General features: G+C 41.6%; 1 protein-coding gene across 1 annotated transcript in view; it reads left to right on the top strand.

Annotated features, from left to right (window-relative positions):
• The first annotated feature begins 5,003 nt into the window (after positions 1–5,003).
• Positions 5,004–14,936, top strand: part of TBX15 (T-box transcription factor 15) — a 163,259-nt gene continuing 153,326 nt past the window's right edge. Inside the window, exon 1 of the mRNA XM_069760453.1 lies at positions 5,004–5,284. Coding sequence (XP_069616554.1) covers positions 5,077–5,284 — 208 coding nt within the window. The 5' untranslated portion in view covers positions 5,004–5,076. The remainder of the gene's footprint in view (positions 5,285–14,936) is intronic.

The following is a 14,936-nucleotide window of genomic DNA, read 5'->3' as shown; positions in this document are numbered from 1 at the left end:
GTATATAGAAACAGGTTCAGGGGATCTAGACAGATCTATAGAGGGGACATATATAGGAATAGATGCAGGAGATATAGACAGATCTATAGAGGGGACGTATATAGGAATAGATGCAGGAGATCTAGAAAGATCTATAGAGATGTATATAAGAACAGATGCAGGACATCTAGACAGATCTATAAAGGGGATGTATAGGATCAGATGAAGGAGATCTAGACAGATCTGTAAAGGGGACATATATAGGAACAGATGCAGGGGATCTATACAGATCTATAGAGGGGATGTATATAGGAACAGATGCAGGGGATCTATACAGATCTATAGAGGGGATGTATATAGGAACAGATGCAGTAGATCTAGAAAGATTTATATAGGGGACGTATATAGGAACAGATGCAGGAGATCTAGACAGATCTATAGAGGGGGATGTGTATAGGAACGGATGCAGGGGATCTAGACAGATCTATATTAACAGATGCAGGAGATCTAGAAATATCTATAAAGGGGACGTATATAGGAACAGATGCAGGGAATCTAGACAGATCTATAGAGGGGATGTATATAGAAACAGGTTCAGGGGATCTAGACAGATCTATAGAGGGGACATATATAGGAATAGATGCAGGAGATATAGACAGATCTATAGAGGGGACGTATATAGGAATAGATGCAGGAGATCTAGAAAGATCTATAGAGATGTATATAAGAACAGATGCAGGACATCTAGACAGATCTATAAAGGGGATGTATAGGATCAGATGAAGGAGATCTAGACAGATCTGTAAAGGGGACATATATAGGAACAGATGCAGGGGATCTATACAGATCTATAGAGGGGATGTATATAGGAACAGATGCAGGGGATCTATACAGATATATAGAGGGGATGTATATAGGAACAGATGCAGTAGATCTAGAAAGATTTATATAGGGGACGTATATAGGAACAGATGCAGGAGATCTAGACAGATCTATAGAGGGGATGCATATAGGAACAGATGCAAGGAATCTAGACAAATATATAGAGGGGATGTATATAGGAACAGATGCTGGGGATCTAGACAGATCTATAAAGGGGGATGTGTATAGGAACGGATGCAGGGGATCTAGACAGATCTATATTAACAGATGCAGGAGAGCTAGACAGATCTATAGAGGGGATGTATATAGAAACAGATGCAGGAGATCTAGACTGATCTATACAGGGGATGTATTTAGGAACAGATGCAGGGGATCTAGACAGATCTATAGACGGACGTATATAGGAACAGATGCAGGGGATCTAGACAGGTCTATGGGAACAGATGCAGATCTAGACAGATCTATAGAGGGAATGTATATAGGAACAGATGCAGGGGATCTATACAGGGGATGTATATAGGAACAGATGCAGGAGATCTAGACAGATCTATAGACGGGATGTATATAGGAACAGATGCAGGGGATCTAGACAGATCAATAGGAACAGATGCAGGAGATCTAGACAGATCTATAGAGGGAATGTATATAGGAAAAGATGCAGGGGATTTAGACAGATCTATAGACGGGACGTATATAAGAACAGATGCAGGAGATCTAGACAGGTCTATAGAGGGGGATGTGTATAGGAACAGATGCAGGAGATCTAGACAGATCTATATATGGGACATATATAGGAACAGATGCATGAGATCTAGACAGATCTATAGAGGGAATGTATATAGGAACAGATGCAGGGGATCTAGACAAATCTATAGAGGGGATGTAGATAGGAACAGATGCAGGAGATCTAGACAGATCTATAGATTGGACATATATAGGAACAGATGCAGGGGATCTAGACAGATCTATAGAGGGGGATGTGTATAGGAACAGATGCAGGAGATCTAGACAGATCTATATATGGGACATATATAGGAACAGATGCAGGGGATCTAGACAGGTCTATAGAGGGGATGTATATAGGAACAGATGCAAGATATCTAGACAGATCTATAGAGGGGATGTATATAGGAACAGATGCAGGAGATCTAGACAGATCTATAGATGTGATGTTTATAGGAATAGATGCAGGGGATCTAGACAGATCTATAGAGGGGTTGTATTTAGGAACAGATGTAGGAGATCTAGACAGATCTATAGACGTGATGTTTATAGGAATAGATACAGGGGATCTAGACAGATCTATAGACGGGACGTATATAGGAACAGATGCAGGGAATCTAGACAGATCTATAGAGGGGATGTATATAGGAACAGATTCAGGAGATCTAGACAGATCTATAGATGTGATGTTTATAGGAATAGATGCAGTGGATCTAGACAGATCTATAGAGGGGTTGTATGTAGGAACAGATGCAGGAGATCTAGACAGATCTATAGATGTGATGTTTATAGGAATAGATACAGGGGATCTAGACAGATCTATAGACGGGACGTACATAGGAACAGATGCAGGGGATCTAGACAGATCTATAGAGGGGATGTATATAGGAACAGATGAAGGAGATCTAGACAGATCTATAAAAGGAATGTATATAGGAACAGATGCAGGGGATCTAGACAGATCTATAGATGGGATGTACAGTATATAGGAGCAGATGCAGGGGATCTAAACAGATTTATAGTCGCGATGTATATAGGAACAGATGCAGGGGGTCTAGACAGATCTGTAGGAACAGATGCAGGGGATCTAGACAGATCTATAGATGGGATGTACAGTATATAGGAGCAGATGCAGGGGATCTAAACAGATCTATAGGCGCGATGTATATAGGAACAGATGCAGGGGGTCTAGACAGATCTGTAGGAACAGATGCAGGGGATCTAGACAGATCTATAGGTGGGATGTGTATAGGAACGGATGCAGGAGATCTAGACAGATCTATAGGTGGGATGTATATGGGCAGCACGGTGGCTCAGTGGTTAGCACAGCAGCCTTGCAGCGCTGGGGTCCTGGGTTCCAATCCCACCCAGGACAACATCTGCAAAGTGTTTGTATGTTCTCCCCGTGTTTGCGTGGGTTTCCTCCGGGTTCTCCGGTTTCCTCCCACATTTCCAAAGACATACTGATAGGGAATCTAGATTGTGAGCCCCAACGGGGACAGTGATGATAATGTGTGCAAACTGTAAAGCGCTGCGGAATATGTTAGCGCTATATAAAAATAAAGATGATTATTGTTATCTATAGACGGGATGTATATAGGAACAGATGCAGGGAATCTAGAAAGATCTATAGAGTGGATGTATATAGGAACACATGCAGGAGATCTAGACAGATCTGTAGGTGGGACGTATATACGAATAGATGCAGGGGATCTAGACAGATCTATAGAAGGGATGCCTATATGAATAGATGCAGTGTTTCTGGATAGATCTATAGGTGGGATATATAGGAAGAGATGCAGTGTAGCTATCTGGATAGATCTATAGGTGGGATATATAGGAACAGATGCAGTATTTATGGATAGATCTATAGATAGGATGTATAGTAAGAGATGCAGGGGATCTGGATAGATCTATAGGTGGGATGTACATAGGAATAGATGCAGGGGATCTGGATAGATCTATAGGCGGGGTGTATATAAGAAGAGATGCAGGGGATCTGGATAAACCCCACCAAGGACCACATCTGCAAAGAGTTTGTATGTTCTCTCCGTGTTTGCGTGGGTTTCCTCCGGGTTCTCCGGTTTCCTCCCACATTTCAAAGACATAATGATAGGGAATTTAGATTGTGAGCCCCAACGGGGACAGTGATGATAATGTGTGCAAACTGTAAAGCGCTGCGGAATATGTTAGCGCTATATAAAAATAAAGATTATTATTATTATAGATCTATAGGTGGGGTGTATATAGGAATAGATGCAGGGGATCTGGATAGATCTGTAGGCGGGATGTACATAGGAATAGATGCAGTGTTTCTGGATAGATCTATAGCTGGGATATATAGGAAGAGTGTAACTATCTGGATAGATCTATAGGCGGATGCATATAGCAATAGATGCAGTTTGTCTGGATAGATCTAAAGATGGGATATACAGGAAGAGATGCAGGGGATCTGGCTAGATCTATAGGAAGAGATGCAGGGGATCTGGATAGATCTATAGGAAGAGATGCAGGGGATCTGGCTAGATCTATAGGAAGAGATGCAGGGGATCTGGATAGATCTATAGGAAGAGATGCAGGGGATCTGGCTAGATCTATAGGCGGATGTAGAGCTGTCCCATGCATAGTGACGCATTGATGGCAGCAGGGGTGATCTGCCCTCCTGACCTGTAGATCCACCTGTATGGAGGACACAGACACACAGGCAGTAATGTGTGCGGTGTAGAGAGGATCACCCGGCGCAGGAGAGTCCAGACATCGATGTGAGGAGATCGCGCTGGATGGCTGATGTGGATCTACATATGGAGGGTGATCCAGAAGATCCCTTATGTATTGCTACAGTGTGAGTGATCTCAGCAGTGATGTGTATGAGAACAGATGAGAGACTGGAGACTGCAGCTATCACTCCCTGTTATCAGCCATTTCTGGAGGGGGGAGACATCCTCAGTGTGGTTTACCTGCGGATTTACCAAAATCAGTCCGGAAACATTTGCAGAGTAATCCGCAGCGTGTGCACACAGCCTGATGAAGGGCCGGTGAGTGCAATCTGCTGGTCTGCGATCTGCCCTCACAGGGACTGACTGTGGTGCACGCAGCTACTGCTCGCTGTTATCTGCCACTTCTGGCTGCCTGCAGTGTGGCCTCCTGTATGCTGCAGGTTCGGAGATTTGGGGTGCTCCTCAGTAGTTGCAGGGGCCCCTGTGTGACTTGTGAGGAGCAGTGGAAGGCTTTGCTGTGCTGCTGACAGCACAGGGGCAGTGATGCCGAGTGTTTCTCTGTCCTTCATGTCGGGGTGTCCTGATCTGACTCTAGAGCTGCAGGGGTTAATGCTGTGTGCGGGGGAGGGCTCTGCTGGGACACATTTGGATCCAGGCTGGGGCTGTCAGTCATTGGTTTGGGGGTGTGGACCCTCCCAGCCGCGGACCCTGCACAGTGCGGGCTGAGCAGTCAGTGGGGCAGCAGGACACATGCAGGGCTCCGGCCGGCAGGACCATGAGTGACAGGAGGAGATGCCCGGGGGTCACTCTCAGCTCCAGGGCGCATGCATTCTCGGTGGAGGCTCTAATCGGGGGTCACAAAAAAAGGAAACTTCGGGACTGGGAGCCTGACAAGGGCCTGGATCTTTCCATGGACGGACTGAGCCCACAGGGAGACATGGGGGACGGAGAGGACGCTGGAGCCTGCCTGGACCTCAACCCTGGTGAGTGGCAGGAGTGCCCCCCATAGCTGCATGTGCCCCCCATACACACCCGCACTGTCCTCCTCTCCCTGACCGCCAAGTGTCATTGCCGGGCTCATTACTACCTCTGGTGTTACCCCAGAACTGCCACTGTATATACTGCCTGCTACTGTATATACTGCCTGGTACTGTACCGCCAGAACTATACTGCCTGGTACTGTATATACTGCCTGGCACTGTACCCCCAGAACTGCCACTGTATATACTGCCTGGCACTGTACCCCCAGAACTATACTGCCTGGTACTGTATATACTGCCTGGTACTGTACCCCCAGAACTGCCACTGTATATACTGCCTGGCACTGTACCCCCAGAACTGCCACTGTATATACTGTCTGCTACTGTTTATACTGCCTGGTACTGTACCGCCAGAACTATACTGCCTGGTACTGTATATACTGCCTGGTACTGTATCCCCAGAACTACCACTGTATATACTGCCTGGCACTGTACCCCCAGAACTATACTGCCTGGTACTGTATATACTGCCTGGTACTGTACCCCCAGAACTGCCGCTGTATATACTGCCTGGCACTGTACCCCCAGAACTGCCACTGTATATACTGCCTGCTACTGTATATACTGCCTGGTACTGTACCGCCAGAACTATACTGCCTGGTACTGTATATACTGCCTGGCACTGTACCCCCAGAACTGCCACTGTATATACTGCCTGGCACTGTACCCCCAGAACTATACTGCCTGGTACTGTATATACTGCCTGGTACTGTACCCCCAGAACTGCCACTGTATATACTGCCTGGCACTGTACCCCCAGAACTGCCACTGTATATACTGTCTGCTACTGTTTATACTGCCTGGTACTGTACCGCCAGAACTATACTTCCTGGTACTGTATATACTGCCTGGTACTGTATCCCCAGAACTACCACTGTATATACTGCCTGGCACTGTACCCCCAGAACTATACTGCCTGGTACTGTATATACTGCCTGGTACTGTACCCCCAGAACTGCCGCTGTATATACTGCCTGGCACTGTACCCCCAGAACTGCCACTGTATATACTGCCTGCTACTGTATATACTGCCTGGTACTTTACCCCCAGAACTATACTGCCTGGTACTGTATATACTGCCTGGTACTGTACCCCCAGAACTATACTGCCTGGTACTGTATATACTGCCTGGTACTGTACCCCCAGAACTATACTGCCTGGCATTGTACCCCCAGAACTATACTGCCTGGTACTGTATATACTGCCTGGTACTGTACCCCCAGAACTATACTGCCTGGCACTGTACCCCCAGAACTATACTGCCTGGTACTGTATATACTGCCTGGTACTGTACCCCCAGAACTGCCACTGTATATACTGCCTGGCACTGTACCCCCAGAACTGCCACTGTATATACTGCCTAGCACTGTACCCCCAGAACTGCCACTGTATATACTGCCTGGCACTGTACCCCCAGAACTATACTGCCTGGTACTGTATATATTGCCTGACACTGTATATACTGCCTGGTACTGTACCCCAGAACTGCCACTGTATATACTGCCTGGTACTGTACCCCCAGAATTGACCGCCTGCCACTATATATATCCTGCCTGGTACTGTACCCCCAGAACTGACCGCCTGCCACTATATATACTAAAATATCAGACACCGCGCTTAGGGGATATAATCAAAATTGCCACTAAACACAGGAGCGCAGCCAACGTGTATTTGCACTGACCAGATATACCTATATCACACCTATATCTGGTCACGTTGGTTGCGCTCGTGTGTTTAGTGGCAATTTTGATTATATCCCCTAAGCGCAGTATCTGATATTTTACTATTGTTGTTTTGTACAGAAGTGGCTCATATTCTGGTGATTCCAGCAGCTGGGGGATTTCACATGTCACTCCCACTTACCCAGTGGGTATCGAGTGGTGAGCGCCAGTGATAGTTTACATTATTGTTTACCACTATATATACTGCCTGGTACTGTACCCCCAGAACTATACTGCCTGGTACTGTATATACTGCCTGGTACTGTACCCCCAGAACTGACCGCCTGCACCATATATACTGCCTGGTACTGTACCCCCAGAACTATACTGCCTGGTACTGTATATACTGCCTGGTACTGTACCCCCAGAACTGACCGCCTGCACCATATATACTGCCTGGTACTGTACCCCCAGAACTGACCGCCTGCCACTATATATACTGCCTGGTACTGTACCCCCAGAACTATACTGCCTGGTACTGAACCCCCGAAACTGACCGCCTCCAACTATATATACTGCCTGGTACTGTATACACTGCCTGGTACTGTACCCCCAGAACTGACCGCCTCCAACTATATATACTGCCTGGTACTGTATATACTGCCTGGTACTGAACCCCCGGAACTGACCGCCTCCAACTATATATACTGCCTGGTACTGTATATACTGCCTGGTACTGTACCCCCAGAACTGACCGCCTGCCACTATATATACTGCCTGGTACTGTATATACTGCCTGGTACTGTACCCCCAGAACTGACCGCCTCCAACTATATATACTGCCTGGTACTGTATATACTGCCTGGTACTGAACCCCCATAACTGACCACCTCCAACTATATATACTGCCTGGTACTGTATATACTGCCTGGTACTGAACCCCCGGAACTGACCGCCTCCAACTATATATACTGCCTGGTACTGTATATACTGCCTGGTACTGTACCCCCAGAACTGACCGCCTGCCACTATATATACTGCCTGGTACTGTACCCCCAGAACTATACTGCCTGGTACTGAACCCCCGAAACTGACCGCCTCCAACTATATATACTGCCTGGTACTGTATACACTGCCTGGTACTGTACCCCCAGAACTGACCGCCTCCAACTATATATACTGCCTGGTACTGTATATACTGCCTGGTACTGAACCCCCGGAACTGACCGCCTCCAACTATATATACTGCCTGGTACTGTATATACTGCCTGGTACTGTACCCCCAGAACTGACCGCCTGCCACTATATATACTGCCTGGTACTGTATATACTGCCTGGTACTGTACCCCCAGAACTGACCGCCTCCAACTATATATACTGCCTGGTACTGTATATACTGCCTGGTACTGAACCCCCATAACTGACCACCTCCAACTATATATACTGCCTGGTACTGTATATACTGCCTGGTACTGAACCCCCGGAACTGACCGCCTCCAACTATATATACTGCCTGGTACTGTATATACTGCCTGGTACTGTACCCCCAGAACTGACCGCCTGCCACTATATATACTGCCTGGTACTGTACCCCCAGAACTATACTGCCTGGTACTGAACCCCCGAAACTGACCGCCTCCAACTATATATACTGCCTGGTACTGTATACACTGCCTGGTACTGTACCCCCAGAACTGACCGCCTCCAACTATATATACTGCCTGGTACTATATATACTGCCTGGTACTGAACCCCCATAACTGACCACCTCCAACTATATATACTGCCTGGTACTGTATATACTGCCTGGTACTGAACCCCCGGAACTGACCGCCTCCAACTATATATACTGCCTGGTACTGTATATACTGCCTGGTACTGTACCCCCAGAACTGACCCCTGCCACTATATACACTGCCTGGGTACTGTACCCCCAGTACTAACCACCTGCCACCATATGTACTGCCTGGTACTGTACCCCCAGAACTGACCGCCTGCCACTATATATACTGCCTGGTACTGTTCCCTCAGAACTATATTGCCTGGTACTGTATATACTGCCTGGTACTGTACCCCCAGAACTGACCGCCTGCCACTATATATACTGCCTGGTACTGTACCCCCAGAACATCCCCATCTTCTGGCTGGCACTATACCCCTATATACTTCTGCCTGATGCTATATCCCTATGTAATACTGCCTGGCAATATATCCCTAGATACTACTACCTAGTACTATACCCCTATATACTACTACCCGGTGCTATATCCGTATATACTACTTGCTGACACTATATCCCTATATACTACTGTATATTATATACACACTAAAATATGAATATACATATAGTCTATAACTCACCTTGTATATTTATTCCTATTTGTAATTAGCCGGCACTATATTCTCTGTATACTGCTGCCAGGGACTATACCCGTGTATACCACTCACCGGTCCTGTACCCCTATATTCCTCTGCATATCTGTGACCCGCTATTCCCCGCTATATATGGCGTCCGCCTGATCCAGTGATTCCCCCCCGTTCTATGGTGCGCCCCCATATAACGCCTCCTTGCTGATATTATACAGTGATAGTAGCGGTATATGCGGGCGGCTCTGCTGTGCGCCTCCATGTCTTATATCATTGCCCGCGGAGTACGGGGGGCACAGCCCCTGGGCAGCGGGGTTTCTATTGGGGGCTCGGGGGTCTAATTCGGGGCAGGGAAAATCCAAAGAGGGACAGGATGAAAATGCATCAATCACCTCGGGTGCAGGGTCTGCGGACGATCCGTATTGTGTCCGTGTCTGCTGCGATGGATCTAGAAATGCTAAATACCGGCTATTATTACTCCATGAGTCCCTGTCCTGTAATATATTATTATAGGTGACTACCCTGTAATATATTATTATAGGGGACTGTCCTGTAATATATTATTATAGGGGACTGCCCTGTATTATATTATTATAGGTGACTGCTCTGTAATATATTATTATAGGTGACTACCCTGTAATATATTATTATAGGTGACTGTCCTGTAATATATTATTATAGGTGACTGCTCTGTATTATATTATTATAGGGGACTGCCCTGTAATATATTATTATAGGGGACTGTCCTGTAATATATTACTATAGGTGACTACCCTGTAATATATTATTATAGGTGACTGTCCTGTAATATATTATTATAGGTGACTGCTCTGTATTATATTATTATAGGGGACTGCCCTGTAATATATTATTATAGGGGACTGTCCTGTAATATATTACTATAGGTGACTACCCTGTAATATATTATTATAGGTGACTGCTCTGTATTATATTATTATAGGGGACTGCCCTGTAATATATTATTATAGGGGACTGTCCTGTAATATATTACTATAGGTGACTACCCTGTAATATATTATTATAGGTGACTACCCTGTAATATATTATTATAGGTGACTGACCTGTAATATATTATTATAGGTGACTGCTCTGTATTATATTATTATAGGGGACTGCCCTGTAATATATTATTATAGGGGACTGTCCTGTAATATATTACTATAGGTGACTACCCTGTAATATATTATTATAGGGGACTGTCCTGTAATATATTATTATAGGGGAATGTCCTGTAATATATTATTATAGGGGACTGTCCTGTAATATATTATTATAGGTGACTGCTCTGTGTTATATTATTATAGGTGACTACCCTGTAATATATTATTATAGGTGACTGCCCTGTAATATATTATTATAGGGGACTGTCCTGTAATATATTATTATAGGGGACTGCCCTGTAATATATTATTATAGGGGACTGCTCTGTAATATATTATTATAGGGGACTGCCCTGTAATATATTATTATAGGTGACTGCCCTGTAATATATTATTATAGGGGACTGCCCTGTAATATATTATTATAGGGGACTGCTCTGTAATATATTATTATAGGGGACTGCTCTATAATATATTATTATAGGTGACTGCCCTGTAATATATTATTATAGGTGACTGCCCTGTAATATATTATTATAGGTGACTGCCCTGTAATATATTATTATTATAGGTGACTGTCCTGTAATATATTATTATAGGTGACTGCTCTGTAATATATTATTATAGGTGACTGCCCTGTAATATATTATTATAGGTGACTGTCCTGTAATATATTATTATAGGTGACTGCTCTGTAATATATTATTATAGGTGACTGCTCTGTAATATATTATTATAGGTGACTGTCCTGTAATATATTATTATAGGGGACTGCTCTATAATATATTATTATAGGTGACTGCCCTGTAATATATTATTATAGGTGACTGCCCTGTAATATATTATTATAGGTGACTGCCCTGTAATATATTATTATAGGTGACTGTCCTGTAATATATTATTATAGGTGACTGCTCTGTAATATATTATTATAGGTGACTGCTCTGTAATATATTATTATAGGTGACTGCTCTATAATATATTATTATAGGTGACTGCCCTGTAATATATTATTATAGGTGACTGTCCTGTAATATATTATTATAGGGGATTGCCCTGTAATATATTATTATAGGTGACTGCTCTGTAATATATTATTATAGGTGACTGTCCTGTAATATATTATTATAGGGGACTGCCCTGTAATATATTATTATAGGGGACTGCCCTGTAATATATTATTATAGGTGACTGTCCTGTAATATATTATTATAGGTGACTGCTCTGTAATATATTATTATAGGTGACTGCTCTATAATATATTATTATAGGTGACTGCTCTATAATATATTATTATAGGTGACTGCCCTGTAATATATTATTATAGGTGACTGTCCTGTAATATATTATTATAGGGGACTGCCCTGTAATATATTATTATAGGTGACTGCTCTGTAATATATTATTATAGGTGACTGCCCTGTAATATATTATTATAGGTGACTGCCCTGTAATATATTATTATAGGGAACTGTCCTGTAATATAATATTATAGGTGACTGCCCTGTAATATATTATTATAGGGGACTGTCCTGTAATATATTATTATAGGGGACTGCCCTGTAATATATTATTATAGGGGACTGCCCTGTAATATATTATTATAGGTGACTGTCCTGTAATATATTATTATAGGTGACTGCTCTGTAATATATTATTATAGGTGACTGCTCTATAATATATTATTATAGGTGACTGCTCTATAATATATTATTATAGGGGACTGCTCTGTAATATATTATTATAGGTGACTGCCCTGTAATATATTATTATAGGTGACTGTCCTGTAATATATTATTATAGGTGACTGTCCTGTAATATATTATTATAGGTGACTGTCCTGTAATATATTATTATAGGGGACTGCCCTGTAATATATTATTATAGGTGACTGCTCTGTAATATATTATTATAGGTGACTGCCCTGTAATATATTATTATAGGTGACTGCCCTGTAATATATTATTATAGGGAACTGTCCTGTAATATAATATTATAGGTGACTGCCCTGTAATATATTATTATAGGGGACTGCCCTGTAATATATTATTATAGGGGACTGCTCTATAATATATTATTATAGGTGACTGCCCTGTAATATATTATTACTAGATTGTGGCCCGATTCTAAGGGATCGGGTATTCTAGAATACCTGTAATATATTATTATAGGTGACTGCCCTGTAATATATTATTATAGGTGACTGCCCTGTAATATAATATTATAGGTGACTGCCCTGGAATATATTATTATAGGGGACTGCCCTGTAATATATTATTATAGGTGACTGCCCTGTAATATATTATTATAGATGAGTGCCATGTATTATGTTATTATCGGGGACTGTCCTGTAACATTATTATAGGTGACTCCTCTGTAATATATTATTATAGCTGACTGTCCTGTAATATATTATAATAGGGGACTGTCCTGTAATATATTATAATAGGGGAATGTTCTGTAACATATTATAGGAGGATGTCCTGTAATATATTATTATAGGTGACCGTCCTGTAATATATTATAGCTGACTGTCCTGTAATATATTATTATAGATGCTTGCTCTGTAATATATTATTATCGTGGACTGTCCTGTAATATATTATTATAGGGGACTGTCCCATATTATTATATTACAGGACAGTCCTCTATAATAATATAGGGCAGTCCCCTATAATAATATATTACAGGACAGTCCCCGATAATAATATATTACAGAGCAGGCACCTATAATAATATATTACAGGACAGTCAGCTATAATAATATCTTACAGAACATCCTCCTATAATATGTTACAGGACAGTCCCCTATTATAATATAGGTGCCTGCTCTGTAATATATTATTATAGGAGGATGTCCTGTAATATATTATTATAGGGGACTGTCCTGTAATATATTATAATAGGGGACTGTCCTGTAATATATTATAATAGGGGACTGCCCTGTAATATATTATAATAGGGGACTGTCCTGTAATACTTTATAATAGGGGACTGTTCTGTAATATATTATAATAGGGGACTGTCCTGTAAGATATTATAATAGGGGACTGTTCTGTAATATATTATAATAGGGGACTGTCCTGTAATATATTATTATAGGGGACTGTCCTGTAATACATTATAATAGGGGAATGTCCTGCAACATATTATAGGAGGATGTTCTGTAAGATAATATTATAGGAGGATGTCATGTAATATATTATTATAGGAGACTGTCTGGTAATATATTATTATAGGGGACTGCTCTGTAATATATTATAATAGGGGACTGTCCTGTAATACTTTATAATAGGGGACTGTTCTGTAATATATTATAATAGGGGACTGTCCTGTAATATATTATAATAGGGGACTGTTCTGTAATATATTATAATAGGGGACTGTCCTGTAATACATTATAATAGGGGAATGTCCTGTAACATATTATAGGAGGATGTTCTGTAAGATAATATTATAGGAGGATGTCATGTAATATATTATTATAGGAGACTGTCTGGTAATATATTATTATAGGTGACTGTCCTGTAGTATATTTTTATAGGGGACGTCCTGTGATATATTATTATTATTATTATAGGGGAATGTCCTGTGATATATTACTATAGAAGGATGTCCTGTATAATATTATTATAGGGGACTGTACTGTAATATTTTATGATAGGGGGCTGTCCTGTAATATATTATAATAGGGGACTGTCCTGTAATATATTATTATAGGGGATTGTCCTGTAATATATTATTATAGGAGGATGTCCTGTAATATATTATTATAGGAGGATGTCCTGTAATATATTATTATAGGTGACTGCCCTGTAATATATTATTATAGATGCCTGCTCTGTAATATATTATTGTAGGTGACTGCCCTGTAATATATTATAATAGGGGAATGTCCTGTAATATATTATAAAAGGGAACTGCTCTGTAATGTATTATTATAGGTGACTGACCTGTAATATATTATTATAGATGACTGTCCTGTAATATATTATTATAGGGGACTGTCCTGTAATATATTATTATAGGGGACTGTCCTGTAATATATTATAATAGGGGAATGTCCTGTAACATATTATAGGAGGGTGTCCTGTAATATATTATTATAGGGGACTGTCCTGTATTATATTATAGGTGACTGTCCTGTATTATATAGCTGACTGTCCTGTAATATATTATTATAGATGCCTGCTCTGTAATATATTATTATCGGGGACTGTCCTGTAATATATTATAATAGGGGAATGTCCTGTAACATATTATAGGTGACTGTCCTGTATTATATTATTATAGGGGAATGTCCTGTGATATATTATTATTATAGGGGAATGTCTTGTGATATATTATTATTATAGGGGAATGTCCTGTGATATATTATTATTATAGAGGACTGTCCTGTATTATATTATAGGTGACTGTCCTGTAATATATTATTATAGGTGTCTG

Source organism: Ranitomeya imitator, chromosome 3 (assembly GCF_032444005.1).
Source record: "Ranitomeya imitator isolate aRanImi1 chromosome 3, aRanImi1.pri, whole genome shotgun sequence".
In the NCBI taxonomy this organism is placed as follows: domain Eukaryota; kingdom Metazoa; phylum Chordata; class Amphibia; order Anura; family Dendrobatidae; genus Ranitomeya; species Ranitomeya imitator.
The sequence above is the reverse complement of the archived record's forward strand: the minus strand, read 5'-3'. Positions and strand labels throughout refer to the sequence as shown.